This window comes from Myotis lucifugus, unplaced genomic scaffold (assembly GCF_000147115.1).
Source record: "Myotis lucifugus unplaced genomic scaffold, Myoluc2.0 scaffold_199, whole genome shotgun sequence".
In the NCBI taxonomy this organism is placed as follows: domain Eukaryota; kingdom Metazoa; phylum Chordata; class Mammalia; order Chiroptera; family Vespertilionidae; genus Myotis; species Myotis lucifugus.
The window spans coordinates 2405375-2420806 of record NW_005871247.1 but is presented as its reverse complement, the minus strand read 5'-3'; the positions used below and the strand labels follow the sequence as shown (position 1 = coordinate 2420806).

The window sequence follows — 15432 nt, the reverse complement described above, 5'->3', positions numbered from 1 at the left end:
CCATAGAGTGGCAGATATTCCCCAGTGTCCATGACATTCAGAGCCCAGATTTCAGGAATGTTCAGATCTTCCAGGCCAACGCTCCCACCTCTCCAACAGAGTTGGTCTGGACATTAGAAATCCTGACATACTGGGAAGCTCCTGCTTGTTCCTCCGTATCTACGGGTCAGGGGGCGCTTTGTTGTGGGACCCAGAAAGAGCACTAGCTCTTTTTTTTTCTTTGACTAAAATAAATATTTGTTTTGTTTTATTTTATTTTATTTTATTTTATTTTATTTTATTTTATTTTATTTTATTTTATTTTATTTTATTATGGTTTAAAGTATAACATATGTTTACTTTTTTCCCCATGGACCCATCGACAGCCACTCCCACCCCCCAGCACATAACCCTACCCCCTCAATGTCTGTGTCCTTTGATTTGCTTATATGCATGCATTCAAGACATTTGCTTGATCCCTTACTCTCTCCCCCACTCTCCCCTGCCTTCCCTCTGAGGTTTGAGGGTCTGTTTGATGGTCTGTTTGAGGTTTCTCTGTCTCTGGATCTATTTTTGGTCATCAGTTTATTTAGTTCATTATATTCCACAAATGAGTGAGACCATGTGATATTTATTTTTATCTGACTGGCTTATTTGACTTAGCATAATGCTCTCCATGTCCATCCAAGCTGTTGTGAATGGTCAGAGTTCTTTCTTTTTTACAGCAGCATAGTATTCCATTGTGTAGATGTACCGCCGTTTTTTCCACTCATCTGCTGATGGGCACTTAGGCTGATGGGCATTTAGGCTGTTTCCAAATCTTAGCTATTGTGCTGCTATGAACACAGGGGTGCATATATCCTTTCTAACTGGTGTTTCTGACTTCTTGGGATATATGCCTAGAAGTGGAATTATTGGGTCAAATGGGAGTTTCATTTTTAATTTTTCAAAAAAGCTCCATACTGTTTTCCACAGTGGCTGCACCAGTCTACGTTCCCATCAGCAGTGCACGAGGGTTCCTTTATCTCCACATAATCACCAGCATTTGTCCTTTCTTGATTTGTTCATGATAGCCATTCTGCCAGGTGTGAGATGGTATCTCATTGTGTTTTCTAAAAATATATGTTATTGATTTCAGAGAGAGATAGAAACATCAATGATGAGAGAATCATTGATTGACTGCCTCCTGCATGCCCCCTATTGGGGATCAATGCCCAAAACTGGGCATGTGCCCTTGACTGGAATCGAACCCGGGACCTTTCAGTCCTCAGGCCAACACTCTGTCCACTGACCAAATTGGTTAGGGCCCTCATTGTTGTTTTGATTTGCATCTCTCACATGATTAGTGACTTTAAGCATGTTTTCATAACGCCATGAGACATATGAAAACAGAATTTTTTTTCTTGTGACTAATAAAAAGAATTTAATAAACTCACTGAAATCACATGTCCACATACAACCATCATCACTGTGACCAGTGAGTTGTGCTGATAACTCCACTCTGGGGCCTTGACCCACACTCCCCAGACCACCTGGATTTGGAAATTGGCAGCTGTTAGAAAGGGGGAAATGGAAGTCATGTCCCCCACAGGCCATTGTCAACTAAAATGTCAACTTCTGGTTTCCACTCTGACATATGAGCTTGGAAGTTCTTACTCTCATTCTTACAATAAGAAAAAAGATGAACAATTCTTACAATAAGAAAAAAGATGAACAATCCAAAAAAACAGGAACTCCTTTTAGATCCATCAGATCATTGAAGTCACATGGCTATGAAATTAACCTTTGCTGCTGCAAACCAAAGTATTCAGGCTTTGTTAACACAATACAACCTAGCACTAGCATTTTTGTGTGCAAGCACATAATCACACACACACACACACAGACACAATCACACACACACACACACACACATGATCAAATGACTCTGAATGGAATTAAAAGAAAAGCAGAAACCAAGGAGGTGACAGTAGGAAGAAAAGGAGGTTGAAGGCACTTTTGCCTTGTGACGTTCCTCCTCCTACTTTATAGCTACTACCCCTCATGAGCCTGAATATCGCTAAGAAGCACATGCTGCAATAATCCATGTGCAGGCAGGGAAGAGATAGGCACTAACAGGCACAATGACTTATCCAGGATCAAGAAGAGGTAAGAATGAGAGGGGTTGAGTCTGAGCCCAAGTCTGTCTCCTCAAACCTAGTACCCTGGCTGAAGCTAGACCTTGTGGAGAGGGTGTGTCCGTGTCACTGTGTACACTGTTGGTGTTCCATGGAGAAGGTGGGTGAACAGTCAGCAGCCCACAGCACTGTCTATAGTTGTTATTAGATGAGGGCATTCATGGAGGAAATCCCAGGAAGTGAGGTCACTTCCTAATAGAACTTGGAACCCCCGTAACCAGGCACCCACTTTCTAGCAACTGCCCAACTGCCACTCACTTGGCAAGAGACAGTTGACAGTTCAACATGTTCTCTTGTTGTGTTCCCAGTTATCGGGGCTCTGGTTCCCGGAGACCCTGCAGGGAGACTTATTCCAGACTCTGTAGACAGTTCAACACTCGTGCCCGACATCTCTGGCCGTTTTCAAGAAGATCCCCTCAGGTAAGAGAAGGTGGTCTGGGCCAGACCCATCCACGCCAGGCCAGCCTCCTCTGTGGGTCATTCCTGTGCAGCCCACATCCCTCCCCTTCATGTGGTGGGAAGAGGGACCTGAAGGGAGAACCGCTGGGCAGGAAGAGTTTTTGGAGCAGTGGATAACCTAGAGGTCCTGTTGTGATCACACCACAGGGCCAGGACAGGCAGTTGGAGATGGGGTACCAGAGGGGCCCCTTATCTGTGCCAATAGGAGTCCTAGGCCCTCATGCTGTCAAGCCTTTTCCTTGTCACTAGATGTCTCAGCAGATCACATTCTGTGTGTCTGGAGAGGAGGGTCACAAGTTTTAGAGAACCAGCAAAACAGGGCTCTGAGGTTTTCCCCTGGTGACTGGGAACTGTCTTTATAGAGCTCCGCACAGGAGAACAGACCGGAGCCGACAGATGGGGTCCTCAACTCCATGCCCCTGCAGGAGGCACAGATACCTGAGATATCCTCAAGCCGGAAGCACCGCCGCAGGGTGAGTGTAGGTGCCCACTTGACCCAAACTCCGGAGCCCCAGGGAGTCAACAAGACCCAGGTTCCAGAAGGCACCCTGCTACTCCCCTGAGATCCCTCCTAGTGTCCAGTACCCAAAGGAATCTGGGTCCTCGTCTCCTCCATGTCAGGAGCTGGGGCCTCCCAAGGCTGCACATTGTATGGGGACCGGGACTGCTTATCACGGAGATCCATGTCTTTATTGCTGTGGGATCTGGACCTTAAAACCTTCCATTGCCATGACAACGGTGCCACCCTAAACATACCACATGTCCTAATATCCAGACCCTCCACCCCAGGAAAAGCCTCTGTGTTCTCATCTTACACTGAGATGTTCTGTCAGAAATAGCACGGTGACACTGTTAATACAAGCATGTGCTGTCTGTCCTCTGCTAAGAAAATGACCTAAGATACTAATGTGTTTCATATTCCTCACCTGCAATTCTAATTTTCCTGCCAAGGACCTTTTCTCTTATTAATGTGAAAAACTTTCAGAGCTGTGAAAAGTTTGTGTGTTCAAGTTTGTGTGTTCAAGCGAGCAAAATCTCAATGGGTTGAGAGAATCCCCCAGAGAATGACAATTTTGCACCTTATTTTGTGAATGACAATTTTGCACCTTATTTTGTACATTACAAGCAAAAGTGCACACTTTTGTGGGTTCCATGAAAGAAAGCAAAGTGGAGACACTTCTGTGATTGGACAAAGGGTAAAATGATAGACACATATTTCTTTTACATAGATGGATATAGGATAGTTTCAAGTCAACAATGAACTCAATAACAAAGAAGGGATCTCTGATCTCCACAGAGCACAGAACGGTGCCTGTGCATGAGGTGTCCAAAATAAGGAAAATCCAATGATATGTTATCATAGAGACAAAAAGGCAGTACACTGATTCAGTTAAGGTAAAGATTGACCTTTGTCAGGGTAGATTCCAGACAAGGATCTGACTACCCATCATGAGCTCCTTTTAGTGTTTTAATTTCAGACCATCCTTTGTAGTTACTGAAGTTCTCTGAGTTTGCAAGGCTGCCTTGCAGGACTTCCCTGAGCTAGTCAGGTTAGCATGGGGCCCCTTTTTCATTCACACATCCTCCTTTTGTTCATAAATCAATACAAATTATGCATTGATGATGAGTGTTAGTGTTATGTCTTGCTGACCAATGGACCATACGGGAAAAGGTAAGACTATAACCTTAAATGGCGTTCAAAGTGGAATTTTTATTATTATTCAAAATAAAAAGGCAGGTGCATGGGAGGCCATGAGATTCTATATGTCCTTGTTAAAAAATAGTCTGTATCAATTTTATATTTTGAGCTAACATGACAGAGTCCCTTTGCTGCTTGTCTTAACTTTTGGTATTTTGCCTCTAGTATAACATTTACATACCAGGAACAAAAGCAACAACATTAAAGCAGGAACACTGTGTAGGAATAGAAAATGTCTACTACTAGACAAGAAAGCGCCTAAGGGAAATAAGCATCCCAGCCAACCAAAAAATTCTTTGCATGTATTTTCATAATTGTTTATTAAGCTAATTATATGTTTCCTTCTTCATCCACTGCCCCTTGTACTTATGCTATGTTTGGCCAGATGAACTAAGACACTCTACTATTTCCTTATCATGACTGATCATTAGAATGTACTTGTCTAGTAGGTGGGAAAAATTAGCAGATATCGAAATTCAACTTTTCATATGTAATAAGGAGTGTGATAACAATATAAAAATCAGTTGATGTACGTTTAATCAATAACAGTTAGGAGATAGAAGAACAAGGTTTGAGGAGCAGTAATTTGTCAGCATCCAGGCCTTGTTGACTTCTTGGGAAAGCTGTCAGCCCCCACGGCCAGTGGTTTCTCATCCTTGAAAAGTCTTCAGTCTCCATGGTGGATGGAGGGCAGTGTCAGTGACAGATGTCCATTTGTGGTTAGGCCTCTAATAAGGTAACATCCTTTTTAACACCTTCGAGAGAGTCTTTAATTTATGTGTTTCAATAAACAAAATCACCTGGTTGTAAGTTTTGGTCCTTGAAGTCTTTGTCTCTTGGGATTACTGCGAAATGAATGTCACTAATGTATCATTCCCTATAACCTTCTTAGTGAGTCATGGAGAGTAATGTAGAATGTCTGCTTTTAGTTTTCCTTATATTTGGAAAACAAAATGATTTAAAAATCAGCAGTATTTTAAACAGAGTCATAACAATAATATCCATCTTCTCTTCATTTATTCCCTACCCATTTTGGTGTTTATCCTGGTTATTTGCTAGTATTTTCATGAATTCAGTTATTCCTTAGAGTTCTATACTTCTTCATTCAGTTCAAAGATGTGACCTGCGTAGAAACCTGTTACTTATAGTAAGTCAAGCCCTGACTGGTTTGGCTCAGTGGTTGGAGCGTAGGCCTGAGGACTCAAGGGTCCCAGGTTCAATTCAGGTCAACGGCATGCACATTGGTTGTGGGCACATCCCCAGTAGGGAGTGTGCAGGAGGCAGCTAATCGATGTTTCTCTCTCATCAATGTTTCTAACTCTCCATCCCCCTCTCTTCCTCTCTGTAAAAAATCAATAAAATATATTAAAAAAATAAAAAATAGAGTAAGTCAAGAGTCCTTTTCATTAATTTTTCTAAAGATGTAACATATTTGAAAATGCAGTAAAGTAAAACAATATCTATGAATGCCAAAACCAAGTGGTATGGTTGTAGTTTTGATTGCAATGCAATTGATAAAAAAAACTGCTTTTTTTGGTAAACTATAACATTTCAATGCAATAATTTTTGGAGAATAATTCTGTAAAATTACAGAAAATGATAGCAAAAAATATATATGTATATGTATATATTTGGATTCAATACACAATTTCAATATAAAAAGAACAAATAATATGTAAGATTTTCAAACATTGTCCATGGCTTCTTGTATTGAGAATTGGTTATAATTCATATAAACTTCCAATGTTTGTGCCACAAATACCCGGAGTCGAACTGCCAGACACCCCCACAGGGAACCATCCTCTTGGCTGGCCCGGTGTCACTGACACCAAGACCACTGTCACACCAGAGAATTTCCTATTTGTAATTTCCTTTGAATCTCTGTACATTCCTTCCTAGGGCAGGTTGAAATCTTTAGAACATCCATTTCAATAAAAATAGATGGACACAAATAGCCCAGTTATTTTTATGTTTTAATGTGGTAAAGCTTCTCAGGAAATTTCAAGCATATTAAGTAGTCCTAAATTAGTTAAAAACGTTTCTCTAATAAGCAGAGAAAATAAATCCTTGAGGTATTCCAGGGCCCATTGGAATTGACTCAAAGTCACCTCCTGTTTAAAAAGTCTCTTACAATGGAATCTTTGGGGAGGTTGCAAATATACTTGTGCAAAAGATTATACCATGCACTTTTTGTAAATGTAAGTAAAGCAAACACAGACTTAGGGTAATAACTCTAAAAGATATTAATCATCCTTGCAAACAGTTGTAATATTAAATATTTTGTCCAGACTACAGAATTTGACTTAATTTACCTAAGCATTTAATCTTTGCAGGCCAATAAAAGATTATATCCTAGTAATGTCATATGGAGGCTGACAATTCACCACACATAACACATAGATGAACACATATCACACAAAGACTATACACATAATTTGAATTACTCTTTTAGGCAGAGAAATACAAGATGATTTTTATATAAAACTTTCACAAAATTTTATAGCCTACACCCCCTTTTACAAACCTTTCCTCAACTTTCACAAACCTTCTTACCCATTCAGAAATAACTATCCTTAGAGAAACTTACATTTGCCCTTTTCCTTCAAATAAGATTCTCCATACCTCAAGCCTTCTATTGTCACAACTATATAATTTCTTCCAACTTCACTGGAACTGTTAACTCTTAGGAGCCTTAATTTCCAATGATAAGCACACAAGTGAACAACCAGCATTCCTTAGATTGACGATGATGAACATATTTTAATTACACTCTTACATTCAGAAAACACACCTTCAACAAAGCACAAAACATTACGTCAACAGCTCCAAATCCATTTTACACACCGTCTGTAATAAAAAACCCAAAAGCAGGTGAACTTAAGACTTGTCTAGAATCAATATGTCAGTATTTCATTTTGTTTCAAAATATGTAGATATTTAATAACTTTCATTAAAACTTACTATGTTAGAAAGAAATAGTTGAAATAAGCTAAAGTGATTTGTGTAGGTGGGTAAGGTATTATTTTTCTATTGGGATAAGACATATCTTCCAGAGATTTGTATTTTAAAAATGGCCAAGAGGAGAGGTCTTGGTGAACTCAGGTATTTTCACTTCAAAGGTCCTGGGACTTTGGTTGCATGAAGCCAATTATCTATAAGCCTCTGAAATGAATAGGGGAGGTTTGGGGAAGGTAAAGGGACTTGGTGGCCTTTGAATTGCTTCTGGAGGCAAACCTCTGGTCTTGTGAAGACTCATTTGTAAAACAAGGATAGTCATTTGCAATACCTCAGGGACTGGGTTGCCACCCAAATGTTGGCAAGGGACTGACAAATTCATTCGCCCATTTTTGGATGGTTTCTTTCTATTTGGGAACATTTTTCTAGTTTCCAGAAAGCACACACCTCTGAGAGGTATAAAGGCTTTCAGAAATATGAATCCTCCATCCGTCTCCCCTGGGAATGGCAACACAGGTCCCGGCTGCAAGGTAGTCTTAAAGTTAATGGTGCCAAACCTCTCCATTACCCACTTTATATTGCGACCAGGTAGGTGGTGTGACAAAAGAAGATTGGATTCTTTCTTGAGGCACTCAGGGCCCAGTTTCTCTCATTTGGTGAATATGTAGCCAAAAGAGGCCTCTCAAGTCACTGTGGGCTGGTTTTCCATCTTTAGACAGACATATGAGCAAGCCTAGTGTTAGAGGCATGTCTGCATGTCCCTGGGCTGTTTGGGGCCATTCTGAGTAGGGTGGGGACCCTGTTAAGACATCTCTCAGGCTCTCGTGGAAGATAATGATGAAGAAGAGATGATTAGCAAACATTCGGTCAGTACAAGGTTAGTTTCCTCCTGGAAGGTCCCTTTAAAATCATTACTTTCCCTATTGGTTCAGTATCTCGTTCATTTATTCTAAGTATATATGTTACTATTCTGGAAAAAGCATATGTCAGCATCACTGATTTCATTAAAAAGAAAAAAAAAAACTCACTCACTTAACAGGTGAATTGGGGAAGATTTGATAAGCAAACCATATATATTCCCATAACATTCCCGAGTTGGAAGGAAACAGGTTTTGATTAAAAAACAGACATTTGTAGGGAAGCTTTATTCCAATGGTGAAGCAATTAATTGGGTGTGGTTAAGAACAAATAAAGTAGCTTCAGTATATGCAGGGTACTTAGTGGCTGCTCCCCCTCCCCCTTTTTTAAAAATAGATTTTTATTGATTTCTGAGAGGTAGGGAGACGGAGAGAGATACAGAAACATCAATGATGAGAGAAAATCATCAATTGGCTGCCTCCTGCATGCCCCCTAATGGGGATAGAGCCCGCAACCTGGGCATGTGCTCTTGACCAGAATCAAACCTGGGACCCTTCAGTCTGCAGGTGATGCTCTATCCCCTGAGCCAAACTGGCTAGGGCAGGGGCTTCCCTTTTAATGATAATTTAAAATTCTCCCAAAGTATCAGTGAGAAGGAAAAACACGCTTGGAGCAGCCCTCTGCTTGTTTTTGTTGGTTTCCTTTTTCTAAATCCTATTTCAGTTTCCTATATCCCTAAAGTGTGGAGGCTTCTCTATAGGAGGTTTCTATAAACCTTATTTAGTAATTCTCTTGCTTTTGCTCCCAGAAACCAGGAGTATATTAATTGCAATAGGTTAAAATAGCCAGGATTACATGTTCTATCAGTTAATTTTCTCTGTGAACCAATCAGGGCCATTGAGAAAATGGAGAATGAAGCTGGTTCCTCTCTGGCTGAGAGCAGCTTTTCTCCAAAGGGAGTTGCCAGAATTCCTATTCTCATTTTCCCTTAAGTCAGTAGGGAGGGGGAGTGGAGGGGACAGAAGGGATAAGAAGAAGGGAAGGGAAGGAACACATCTGGACAAGGAAGCTCAGAGAGCAAAAGATATAGTGGAGGTGCTCTACGAGGAGGAGGATGGGGTATTAGCATGTATTAGCTTCAGGAGAGTTTGAAGATAATCTCTGAAGATTCTTGTTCATTTATTTTTTAAAGAGAATTTATCTGTGCTTCTCCTTAGAAGTTTCTAATTTCCAAATCAAGATATGCATCCTATTCACTCAATCGGTTTAATTTTCAGGCAGGCATTTTTCTAGTTTTTTGTTTGTTTTGTTTTGCCTGCAAAAAATTAATTTAGGCACCCAAAGACAACTGTATATTGGCCATTTTTTAGTTGATATTTTCTAGTTAAATCTTCCTACATTTACATTTCTGTAAGGCACTTGCAAGTCAAGGCTTCCTATCAGGAATATTAATGAGGGCTGGAGTCTGGGAGATCCGAGCCATGAAGGCACAACTTCCCATGTTAAGTATAGGTGTGCTTGTTGTTGTTGTTTTTATTGTTGCTTGGTATCTGCAGAGTCTCCGCACATTTTCTAGGAGTGTTGTGTAGTGGGTTAAAGTTTGTTGCTTTATGGGTTGAGCTGTAAGATGCTCACTCCCCTGGAGTCTCATTCAACCTTCTTATGTGCCTCAGTTTCTCTCCTTGCTGACTACAACAAACAGAAGGGCTACCAGCACAGCTGGACTGCACCTGATTAGTGCTACCCCTTGAAGAGCCAATTAGTTTAATTGCAGTTCTGTGGGAATTTCCATATCGGGCTCCTGCATGTCATGAGGAATGACCTCTGACACACCCGGAAAGATCATCTAAGAACATCTGAGAATATTGCAGGAAGGAGTTTTTCCCCTACATCTTCTGAGCTGAACAAGTTCAGCCCTCACTTGTACAGCTAAGGTGTTTACCCAGACTCTCAAAAGGCAAATCCTAGAGAAAAGCCAGGGGTAAAAACCAGTCCCATTTTCCCTCCTCTCTCTCCTTAGCCTGGAATCTATCAACTGGTAACCTTTGTTCCACCAAGAGTATTACAAAATATGGCTCACATAGAGTCAGCAGCACAAGCAAGGGAAGGTCCTGAGTCCAAGAGACAAGTCTCACAAGTTCACCCGACAGGCAGGGAACTGGTGCATCAATGGACCCTTTGCTGGATGCCAGCACCAGGTGTAGGTCTGCAGGGTGGTGCTGGGTGAGATTTTCTGGGATCCTGCTGTGTTGTGCCAAGTAAATGTCAATGTAAGAAGTATTCAAAACTGTGAACAATTGTTGAGATTTTATCTGAGCCAAATGGTCATTTGCCTTGAATCAAAATCTCAATGGATTGAAATAATGCTCTGGAGAATGGCAGTTTTCACCTTATTTTAGATATTACAATCAGAAGTGGAGATGTATGTGGTTGCATGAAATCCATTGGTGATAGATTGGATTAAAAGTACAATGACAGACACCTACTTCATTCCCATAGGGGGATATAGGATAGAACAGCCAACAATGAACTCAATACCAATGAGGGGATTTGTGGTCTCCACAGAGCAGAGAGTGTCCAAAAAAAGAAAAATTCCTTTGACATTCCAAAGCTATGTTCTTGTAGATTCCAAAGGACAGTAGAAAGTCTCCGTTAAGGTAAAGAATGACCTTTTTTAGAGAAGATTCCTGCCTAGGTTCCAGTGACCCACCATAAACAGCTTTTAGTTAAAAAGTTTTAACTTCAGAACATCCTTTGTGATAACTTTCGGTCTCTGAGTTTAAAAGACCACCACCCAGGCCTTCCCTGACCTAATCACAGGTTAGCAAGTGGCCACTTTTTGTGTGGCCGCACTCTCCTTGGATCACTCATGCCCCACTTCTTGCCACCAATCATGTCCCTCCTCTGTCCCACCACAGGAGGAAAAACCATCAACCCTGAGTAGGAAAAGGACCGGTAGGGTGCCAGCAGCTGCAGCTTCCTCACGAACTGTGGGCCTGGCCAGCACGTCCACGGTGCTCAAAACACAGGTACCCCAGAACCTGTTTGCCACCTGGGAGTTGGACTGCTCCAGCCCCAGCTGCGTGCCCAGGTGGTGTAGTCTCACTTTAAAGAAACTAGTGATCGTCAAGAAGCTGGCCAAGGACCTCAACTCCGTGGTAATTTCCGTGAAGATGCGGGACTCCAAGGGCATCCTGAGGTCCCAAGAGATTGTGCTGCCCCGAGGTAGACCAGTGCAGACCAACCTGGCGCTGACCTTCTCCCTGCAGTACAACCACTTCCTCAAGGGAGAAGGGAACAAGCTACTGATCATGCTGGAGCAGAGGAAGTGCTCTAAGAACAGAAATGTCCTGGGCTACGAGACACTGGCCACTGGTGCCATCCATATGGCTGACGTCATGCAACGAAACCCCAAGTGTGGCCAGATGGTGAGCCTCTGCCCCAGCATCAAGGAACCCTCCACTACTGTGGCCGAGATCTGGATCTCCTCCCTGTGCAGTCAGCCCATCGAACACAAGGACAGTGCCATGCAGGTCAGCCCTAAGGCCAAGTCGGCAGGTAACTACCAGGGGCAGGATGAGTGCTCCTTTTCTGAGCTGCAGCCCAGCTGCAGGGGAAAGCACAGACAGGACCTGCACAAGGATGACTTGGAGAAGGGGAAGCCAAAGAAGCAGCGGCAATCAATACGAGGGAACTTGAAACAGAAAGTCCTGGTGCTGTTTCACAGGTCCAAAGGGTCAGAGAGGGACCTTCGGTCTGACATGAGGGGGAAACGCAGGAAAAGTGACCCATACATGGAGGAGGATGAGAGCGTCCTCAGCATCCCCAGGCCCAAGCTCAGGCCATACTTCGATGGCCTGTCAGACTCCAGTTTGCAAACAGAGATGTGGGGCAGCCCCAGTGACAGGACCCAAACAGAGCCTCTGAGTCTGCCCCACACGCCTGAGAATTCCTGGGCCCGGGGAGGCAAGCAGCCAAGTGAGAGGGACAATGAATTTGTGGCCCACAGCACACCCACCAGCAAGGTGGACAAGATCCAGATCTCCTCCCTGTCCAGGCCACCCATCCACCATGAGGACAGCGCCAGGCAAGCCAGTCCCAAGGCTGAGTCCTCGGACAACTACACTGAGTGCAAGTGTGAGAGCTTCTGCTCTCAGCTGGAGGCCAGCTACCATACCGCTGACCAGGAGGAGGATGACTTTGATGAGGGGAATCTCATATTCACAAGGAGCACCCTGACCAGGCAACAGAACTACCACCAGAAAGTCCTGTTATGGCTGCACACAGTCCAAGTGTCAGAGGAGGTCCTGGACCCTGAGCAGGACCATGGGGAGCATGTCCCGGAGGTGGAGGAGGACCTGGACCTCCTGTATGACATGCTGCAGAACCCCAGTGACAGTGGCCCAGACACTGAGGACGATGGCAGTGTCCTCAGCACCCTCAAACCTAGGCTCAGGCCATACTTTGAAGGCCTGTTTAGCGGCCCAGAACTGAAGGACAATCACAGTGTCCTCAGCAGCCCCAATCCCAACCTCAGGCCACACATGGAAGGCCTGTCAGACTCCAGCTTGCAGATGGAGATGTGGGGCCTCCACAGCGCCAGGATCCAAAAGGAGCCTCTGAGTCTGGCCCACCTGCCTGAGAATACAAGGGCCCTGGGAGGCAAGCAGCCAGGCCACGGTGACTCCAAACTTGTGGCCTACAGCACACCCACCACTAAGATTCCAATGGCCTCCCTGTCCCGCCAGCCTATCGATGATGAGGCCACTGACATGCAGGCCAGCACCAAGGCCCAAACCTCGCATAATGACTGTGCCGGCACATCTGAGAGCTGCTTCTTGGAGCAGGCGGACAGCTACAATGCCGTCCAGAGGCAGTCCCAGGAGGACAAAGGGAATGTGATAGTAAGAAGGAGGGGCATGACCAGGCAAGAGAATTACCACCAGAAAGCCCTGGCATCTATGCTCATGGCCCAAGTGTCGGAGAAGGTCGTATCCTCAGAACAGGCCCTTGTGAGGCATGTCCCCAAAGTGGAGAAGGCTCTGGACCGTCGGTGTGACATTGTGGTGAGCTCTAGTGACAGTAGCCTCGACATGGAGGAGGATATCAGTGTCCCCAGCACCCCAAAGCCCAAACTCAGGCGATACTTTGACAGCATGTCAAGTGATAGTGGCTCTGACTCAATGGCCCACAGAATTCGCTTCCCTGGGAAGCAGCTGGCACAGCTGGAGGACAACCGGGAGGCAGGGTCCTCCGAGCAGCATTGGTTCACCAAGAAGCTGCCATTCATAGCGCGCTTCACCAAGTCTCTAGGCATGCCCTCCAGCAGGTCCAAGAGGAAGCAGGCTGGCCGCCGGGGCTGCGACACAGCCCTGAATGAGTGGGTCAACAGACTGGACAACGAGAGCCCAGACCCACAGAGCCAGCGGCAGATCCCCACAAAGCCCGTGTGTGACCAGCTCCACAACATCCTCATTTCCCAGGACAAGATGCCCGAGAACATCATCCTGGTCAACACCTGCGACTGGCAGGGCCAGTTACTTTCGGACATCCTGCAGGGGCACACGCTGCCCGTGGTGTGCACTTGCTCCACAGATGACGTCCAGGAGGCCTTCAGCATCATCGTGTCACAGATGCAGAGATACTGCAACTGCAATTCCCAGGCCCTGACGCCTGTGAAGATGGCGGTGGCAGGGGCACAGCCCTACTTCAACGCTGTGCTGCGGGTCTTTGTGGAGCAGCTGTCCCAGCAGCCACCCCAATGGCTAGAATACATGCGCTTCCTGGTCATCCCGCTGGGTTCCCACCCCTTGGCCAGCTACCTGGGCTCCATGGATTGCCGCTACAACAACCTCTTCCAGGACCTGTACTGGCGGGACATGTTCAACAACCTGGAGTCCCAGAACACCTTGCAGGACACACAGGACGTTGTGTTGAGAATCTCTGAGTACGTTGCGGGGGCCAACTGTGTCTACCTGCTGCCCATCGCAGAGGCCATGCTCATGTCGAAGCAGCAGCGCCCCAATGAGAAGTCCTCACAGAAGCTCATCCCCTTTGTGGGGGCAGTGAAGGTTGGAAGAGTGGAACCATCTGCAGCCATGTTAGGAGACTCAGATGATGTGGTCCCCTCATGCTCCAGTGAGCTTCTGTCCCCTACCGGGAAGGCCTCACCCAACACACTCTCCCCCCCGTCAATGAGTGGGGGCCTGTCCTCCACCAGCCAGAGTGTCCATGCAGAGATGATGGAGCTGCAGGTCGATTACTGGACAGCAGCCCAGCCAATAGATACGAAGAGAGTAGCAGAGAAAAAACACCTACCTACCACCAAAAACACACTCAAGTGCTTCTTCCAGTCTGTCCAGGTCAGCAGGCTGCCCCGCAGTGGTGAGGGCACAGCAACACCTGCCATGGCCATGAAAGTGGTCACCAAGGAGAGGAAAAAGAAGGCGCCCATGAAAACCAAGGACGAGGATGTGGAGTGCAAAAGCCAGTGCATCCAGGGCATTGGTCGCCTGGTTTGCAAGGCCAAGCACCAGCAGAGTATGCTGCCGGTCGTCATCGATGGCGTGGAGTGGAATGACGTGGCGTTTTTCCAGTTGGCAGCCCAGTGGTCCTCCCACGTCAAGCACTTCCCCATCTGCACCTTCGCACACAACAATCCCACCTTCTAGCCCTGCCCCTCCTCCTGCCCTTCACTCTGCCTTGGCCAAGCCCAGAAGGACCCAGCTGCTTTTCTGTGAACAGTTCCGTTTACTATAGACACAGACCCTGGAAACCCATAAAGAAACCATTTTGAGTTCCAATGTGCTCACAGCCTGGAACCGAAGGGGTTTGCCCCTCACTGGGAGCTCCTCAATGATCTGTTCAGTAACCACAACGCTCTGGCGGGTGGGAGTCAGGAGGGCAGTGTTGAGCTGGAGCATCATGGAAGGTGTGTTTTGGCCTCAGGATGCACAACTTTCTCAGTGAGAAGGGTTCTGGCCTTAAAGACCTGCCCTTCCTGGAAGCCAGGACTCTGCTTCCCTGGGAGACAGCTCCAACCTTTGCTCAGCCTCAGAGCTCGGCAGATAGAAGTCAAGGGCTAGCCTCTGATTGCAGCATTCTGAGCACAACATGGAGGCCAGTCAGCCCAGCCAACTGCGAAACAGCTGCCAACCAGCCAACTGGTCCAGCACCACCTACTCAGGGTTACCAGTGAACTTCAGCCTCACAGGCAGAAAGAAAAAAGACCTGTATGGTGCACACTCGCCAGACAAAGTGGTCGATTACCTGAGAAGGGAACCCACCTTCATTCCTGTCTGTTAC

General features: G+C 45.4%; 1 protein-coding gene across 1 annotated transcript; it reads left to right on the top strand.

The window, feature by feature from the left end:
* Window positions 1–11285: 11285 nt before the first annotated feature.
* On the top strand, window positions 11286–14798 carry LOC102416998 (phosphofurin acidic cluster sorting protein 2-like). Its single transcript, XM_014463146.2, has 5 exons — window positions 11286–11854; window positions 12012–12013; window positions 12415–12597; window positions 12679–12798; window positions 13288–14798. Exons 1-5 carry the CDS (start codon window positions 11301–11303, stop codon window positions 14796–14798), a joined length of 2370 nt encoding a protein of 789 aa, XP_014318632.1. The 5' UTR covers window positions 11286–11300.
* Window positions 14799–15432: the final 634 nt, after the last annotated feature.

What these genes read in the sequence shown, in the direction of transcription:
- LOC102416998 (XM_014463146.2), top strand. Translation starts at nt 11,301, where the DNA reads ATGCGGGACTCCAAGGGCATCCTGAGGTCCCAAGAGATTGTGCTGCCC. An exon ending in GCTCAGGCCATACTTTGAAG is followed by an intron (nt 12,598 to 12,678) that starts GCCTGTTTAGCG and finishes CACACATGGAAG; the next exon opens with GCCTGTCAGACTCCAGCTTG. An exon ending in GGCCCTGGGAGGCAAGCAGC is followed by an intron (nt 12,799 to 13,287) that starts CAGGCCACGGTG and finishes TTGACAGCATGT; the next exon opens with CAAGTGATAGTGGCTCTGAC.